We start from the raw sequence: 6,481 nt of genomic DNA on the forward strand, positions 1-6,481 counted from the left end.
TCCCTTCTGTCCCAGCCATTCAGCTTGAGGCATGTAGGGCTGCACAGGACCAGGAACTGTCTATTCCTGCAGAGATTCCCTTTGGAGGCTGGGTCTTTATTGTAAAGTGTAATCACGATGAGAAAGAACACACTCTTAGCACTACCACAGTAGAGCAATAACCTCCCTGGACTGGAAGTTGAGTTGAAAATCATCTTTTCTTCCAGCAGTGCCATCCGCATTGCAGTGGTAATGTAAAACAACAACCCCAAACCAAGTGCAGCCTTCCTGCCAGGGCCATCTAAGAGGAGGCAGATAGGTAGGGCAGCACCTACAGTGTAGCTGGGGCCAGAAGGGCAGGCAGGGAGAGCCCTCTGGGCTCTCAGGGCACAGGGAATCCACAAGGCTGTAGCCACAGGAGCTCCTGGCTGTGCAGGCAAAGCCCCATGTGTCAGGTGGGGTGAGGAAGTGGCCCTGGCTGCCCCCAGCCGTGGGGACAGGGTGAGCACAGGAGGGCTTTCCATAAGCGGAGTGGAAAGCTCTTAATTTAACCTGTGCCTGCCACCTGGCCTCAGCTGTGGCCGTGCCTCTGTCCATCACAGCTCAGAGCTGCACAGACATGCCCGGCTACTGCTCTGGCAGGCTGAGCCCAACTAAATCTTTCACAAGCTGAGAATGAGTAGCGCTCGTAACCCTTTCCCTACTGGGCATGGGAGAAACACGGTGCAGTGGGAGCCCGTGTCCTGGGCATCTCCTCTGCACACGTGAGCTCCCTGCAGCCCACAGCAGGGCGAAGCCCCCCCAAGCAGGATCCCATCACCCTGCCTATCCCATCTCTCCATGGAGAGCCCTGCCAACCCCTGCTCCCAGCCCCAGCACCCAGCCCCAGGTCAGCGAGAGATGGAAGAGCCCAGGGAAATGATGACAGAAACAACTGCGTTAGGGGTGTGACAGAATGACTGATGATTTAATGCTTCTTGAAGTTTTGCGTTTCCTTCCACAGGGCATTGGTTTTAAAAACAAACAAAACGAGGTAAAATAAATTAATTTATGTACACTTTACATACACTGTGTCACATGGAGCTTTGCAGCAACAGTAACCAGAAATTGTTACAAAATAGAAAGTCGCGTGGCTGGTGCAGGTCCTCAGCAGCCTGGAACCTACAAGGTTGTCATCCTGAGTGTGGTTGGCAAAGTGATCATGTAAACATGTTTAGAAGCATTTACGGTGGACAATGGATGGGCCGGCTTCATCGTACTCCTGCTTTGTGATCCACATCTGCTGGAAGGTGGACAGGGAGGCCAAGATGGAGCCACCGATCCAGACAGAGTATTTGCGCTCAGGTGGGGCAATGATCTAGGAAAGCCAAGAGAGATGAGATCAACACACCTGCTGCCACCACAGGTGCCATGGGGTACACGCTGCCCCACGCACTGTCCGTCCACAGGAGGACCACAGAAGGCTGCTCCTGGAGACTCGTGTACAGGTCCTTGATGCTAAAGCCTTACCTTGATCTTCATTGTGCTGGGGGCCAGGGCTGTGATCTCCTTTTGCATGCGGTCAGCAATACCTGGGTACATGGTGGTACCCCCAGACATGACGTTGTTGGCATACAGGTCCTTCCTGATGTCAATGTCGCATTTCATGATGCTGTTGTAGGTTGTCTCATGGATCCCTGCAGACTCCATACCTGGGGGCAGAAGAAGTGCAGGCATGAGCTAAGTGCTAAGCAGGAGCTCTGTGCCAGGAGAGAGCAGAGAGCTGGCAGGGGAGGAGAGAGGGAAGGGGGGCACGCACCAATGAAGGAAGGCTGGAAGAGGGTTTCTGGGCAGCGGAAACGCTCATTGCCAATGGTGATGACCTGCCCATCAGGCAGCTCGTAGCTCTTCTCCAGGGAGGAGGAGGAGGCAGCGGTGGCCATCTCGTTCTCAAAGTCCAGAGCCACATAGCACAGCTTCTCCTTGATGTCACGGACAATCTCACGTTCAGCTGTCAGGGGGAGCAAAGTCGTCAGCGATTGCAAGGAGGGGAAAGAATAGGAAACACTGGCAACTCCTCCACTGGTCTGCTGGGTCTCCAGACCACAAGCCACAAGCAAATGCCCAACAGGGAGCACTCCCAGGGCTTGCAGCACAGCACGAGGCTGCAGCATTCCTTGATTTGCAATAGTTGGGAAGGTGGGGAAGCATTGTAGAGGAGGTGCTTACCTGTGGTGACAAAGGAATAGCCACGCTCAGTCAGGATCTTCATCAGGTAGTCAGTCAGGTCACGGCCGGCCAGATCCAAGCGCATGATGGCATGGGGCAGGGCATACCCTTCATAGATGGGCACGTTGTGTGTCACACCATCGCCGGAGTCCAGCACAATACCTGTGAAAACAAAGAGCGACCATCTGAGGGGCAGCCCACAAACAGACCTGAGCTGGGGCAGAGCAGCTGGTGACTGCAGAGAGAACCGGTCCTGGGTGTCCTTGGGGACGAGGGTCCATTGGGATGTCCACACTCACCGGTGGTACGGCCAGAGGCGTACAGGGACAGCACAGCCTGGATGGCCACATACATGGCGGGCACATTGAAGGTCTCAAACATGATTTGGGTCATCTTTTCACGGTTGGCTTTGGGATTAAGGGGGGCCTCGGTGAGCAGGGTGGGGTGCTCCTCAGGGGCCACACGCAGCTCATTGTAGAAGGTGTGGTGCCAGATCTTCTCCATGTCGTCCCAGTTTGTGATGATGCCGTGTTCAATGGGGTATTTCAGGGTGAGGATACCTCTCTTGCTCTGCGCTTCATCTCCTACGTAGGAGTCCTTCTGACCCATACCCACCATGACACCCTGCGGGAGAGGAAAACGGGGGCTCAGCAACCTCTCCACGGGTGGCAACGCACCCCTGCTCCACACACGGGGCCGAGAGACCCCGACGGGAAGCCCCGAGGGGGCCGATATCGTACCTGGTGGCGGGGCCGGCCCACGATGGAGGGGAACACGGCCCTGGGGGCGTCATCCCCGGCGAAGCCAGCCTTCACCAGGCCGGAGCCGTTGTCGCACACGAGCGCGGTGGTCTCGTCCTCGTCACACATGTTGCTGGCTGGCTGCGGGGCACGGGGCCGTGAGGCTCAGGGTGACGGCGGGGCCCACGGAGGGCACACACGACGGCCCCGCGAAGGGACGGCACGGCACGGAGCCCACCTACCTGTGCTGACTGCGCGTCGGGCCGCTGGCAGAGACGCCTCCCGCTGCTCCGGGTAGCTCGTGGGCCGCCGCCGGACACGGAGCCTTTTATCGAGGCGGGCGGCAGCGGCGCCCGGCCCCCAGGAATGCGGCCCCGGCCGTCGCCATATTTGGGTGTCGGGCCCGGCGCGGCCCCGGCCCGGCGCTGCCCAAAGAAGGCGCTCCTGGCCGCGGCCCAGGTGAGCGAGGCCGGGCCGTATAAGGAGCGTCTGCCGGGCCCCCCCCGGGGCCGGGGCCGAAATAATCCCCCGGCACCGCCGGGCCCGTTAAGGACGAAGCGGTGGGGGCCTCTCCCGGGGCTGTGCGGGAGCCGGGAGAGCAGCGAGGCGTGAAGGAGGAGGCCGCGTGCGGCCGGGGCGGCCGGCAGCGGGGATCCGTACGGGGATGGAGCCTGCGAGCCGCACCTGAGAGAGCGGGCGGCCAGGTACGGGCTGTGCCAGGCAGGGGCAGGCAGCTGGAAGGGCAGGTGTTATAGCAGAGCGGCGGCTGTGTGCCTGCCTGTACGATGAAGGCAGCCCACCTTGAAACACAGGATCATGGAATTGCTTAGGTTGGAAAAGACATTAAAGATCATCGAGTGCAACCACAACCTAACCACACTACTATAACTAACAGCCCTCCACTAAATCATGGCCCTGAGCACCACCTCCAAACAGTTTTTAAACACATCCAGGGATGGTGACTCAACCACCTCCCTGGGGAGCCCATTCCAGTGCTTAACAACCCTTTCTGTAAAGGAGATTTTCCCTGATATCCAACCTAAACCTGCCCTGGTACAACTTGAGGCCTTTTCCCCATGTCCTGTCACCAGTGAGAAGAGACCAGCCCAGCTCTCGCTGTAAGCACCTTTCAGGTATTGGAAGAGAGCAGTAAGGTCTCCCCTCAGCCTCCTCTTCTACAGACTAAACCGTCCCAAAGTCACAGCTTTGCATTCTGAGTTGTCATATTTTTTTTCCTGGATGCTATTTTAAAAATGGAAAATGAAGGTATATGATAGTCATAGAGAAATGCCTGAACACAAAGCAGGGAAGGTACAGATGCAGGTGACTCAGGTCCCTAAGCCTGACATGGCCATGAATGCTGGTGCCTTTATCACATCCCTGTTTCTGGGCTGCTGAGCTCTGCTGGGTACAGCACGGCATCCCCTGTCCAGGAAAGCAACTCAGCCTCTTAAAAAGGAGAGCAGTCTCACCAAGAAACCATCTCTGATTGAGCAAAGGTATCGTGCAAGCGAAGAGGAACTGTCCATCTCCCGCAGCTATGGGTATTTTGACAGGTTCTGTGTGGCACATGTGGAAGATTTTATACAGAAATTCTGATCATGTCAGAAGAAATAATCGAGGAGGAGGTAACGCAAGCAGGTCCATATAAATCAGCCTTCAAGATGTCTTCCAATGTACAGCTGGTCAAGGGAAATGCTTATAAACTTTAACATGGAGTCAAGAGAGGAAGAAGAGTTAAGAGTTAAGCCAGAAGTGTTCATGCTGTGAGGAGTCACCTGAAAGTGAAGGCATTTCCTCCATTGCCATGTAGAACAAGGAGTGTCTATAAGAGAGGCCAACAACTTTTCAGCTTTTGCATCCTCTGTCTTGACAGCATTCCTTTTCACCCCTGGCTGCTCCCTATTTCTCTCAGCTATATGTTTTCATTTCCTGTCACGTTACTGAAGTACATGGGGATAACAGATGCTTTTCTCTCACATTATTTTTCAACTTCTTGTGTTATTCTTCAGTTCTGTCATCTACGACTGGGATGTGAAAAATCTGGAAGCCAGAAAAGCACTTAGGAGAACTGCAGCCATCAGATCTATTTAGAGAACTGTAACACGGGCTCCAAAACATGGTCACTTGCATTGGGCAGGCTTTGGATCTGACATCAATTTATGTTTATAACAGAAATCTTGCCTAAAATATTAAGACTTCTGAGATGTAAACATTTTGTATGGTCCTTCAATGAAACACGACACAAACCTAAACCCCTCTTCCTCTAATTCCTTTTGATTTTCTGGCAGCTCAAGTCAAGTTTACAGCAGAGTGTGAAACTGGTGTGAAATTCTTCTGGTTCTGCATCAAGGATGATTTTCCACAGGTAGGTCTGATATTGAACTCGATTTTGGCTGTAAGTCAGAAATCAATTGAATTCAGTTTCCAAAAGCGAGCACAGAGAAAACCACTATCTACAATAAGCAATTGTATAAATGTACCACAAAGGACAATTGATAAGCATTGCTGCTGCTCCTGTGATAGCAGAGGACAGAAGTGTGGGCATTTTGTGCTGCACGTATTTCCCATTAATGAAGAAGTAACACTTTAAGAAACGATATGAAGTGCTGTTTTGTGCAGGAGCTGTCTGCACTCTTTAAGCTGTTTTTAATCAAAATCTGAATGTTTTAAGGCCCAACCTTATTTCTGGTTCTGTTGCACTTGGAAGTAATTTGGAGCTCCTGCGTGACCTTTGATGGGCAGCGATAAACGAAGGCATCCTGCTGTACAGTAACCTGAGACAAGAGTGCTGTAGAAGAACGGCTTATTACATAATGAAACGGAGCCTGGAGGGATAGCCCGAAATCCCCAGCTTTTCGAGCTTCCTAATGCAATAGTGAACCAACTTAACATTCCCTGTAGGAGAACACTTAACTTCAGTTTAGGCATGGAAGTTATTTTAATGAGGTTATATTTAAGTAAACTCACTGCCCGTAGCCTTCTGTTTTGGCAATAGTCAGATGAAAGACATTGTACAAATGCCAAATACCTCCTCACCCAGCAGCAGAATAAAACAGTAATTGTGAAGACCGCGTGGCTGATGGTTTCCTGAGAACCTGGAGGCTGCCTTTCCACCAACCGGAATAAACACATCTCAGAAAGACGCCAGGCGCACAGGAGCAGACAGCTACGGATGATCAGGAGCGTGTACGTCTAGAAAGAGCTTTCCTTGGCTTATCCTGTCAGCCCTAACAGACTACACACAGTCTAAGAAGGGTATCTCTCAAGTATTTCACTGTGCACAGTCAATTAGAGATTCCTTTTCTTGTAAAACATGCCCAGTAAAATCTATGTAGAACATACTGCAGCACAGTGACAGTCATCTGTTAGATTATTCCCTTTCTCTTAAAACATGACATTTATCAATTACACAAAACCACCCTTAAAGCAATATTTAAACAAGCAGGTGCAATTCTTCTAATGTTTTAAATGACTGACTGCTTTGAAACCACAGCTCAGATTTATACCCACACTTCGTTATCAGCCGCGAAGGGCTGCAGAACAGCAAAGTC

General features: G+C 52.4%; 1 protein-coding gene across 1 annotated transcript; it reads right to left on the bottom strand.

The window, feature by feature from the left end:
- Nucleotides 1–918: 918 nt before the first annotated feature.
- Nucleotides 919–3,230, bottom strand: ACTA1 (actin alpha 1, skeletal muscle). The gene is made up of 7 exons (XM_015857910.2): nt 3,170–3,230; nt 2,928–3,068; nt 2,487–2,811; nt 2,188–2,349; nt 1,778–1,969; nt 1,489–1,670; nt 919–1,336 (listed from the first exon to the last, which is right to left on the bottom strand). The coding sequence occupies exons 2-7, from the start codon at nt 3,054–3,056 to the stop codon at nt 1,193–1,195; spliced, it is 1,134 nt and encodes a 377-aa protein (XP_015713396.2). The 5' UTR covers nt 3,057–3,068; nt 3,170–3,230; the 3' UTR covers nt 919–1,192.
- Between the last annotated feature and the right edge of the window lie 3,251 nt (nt 3,231–6,481).

This window comes from Coturnix japonica, chromosome 3, assembly GCF_054131305.1.
Source record: "Coturnix japonica strain WE chromosome 3, WE-NBRP24, whole genome shotgun sequence".
Taxonomy (NCBI): Eukaryota; Metazoa; Chordata; class Aves; order Galliformes; family Phasianidae; genus Coturnix; species Coturnix japonica.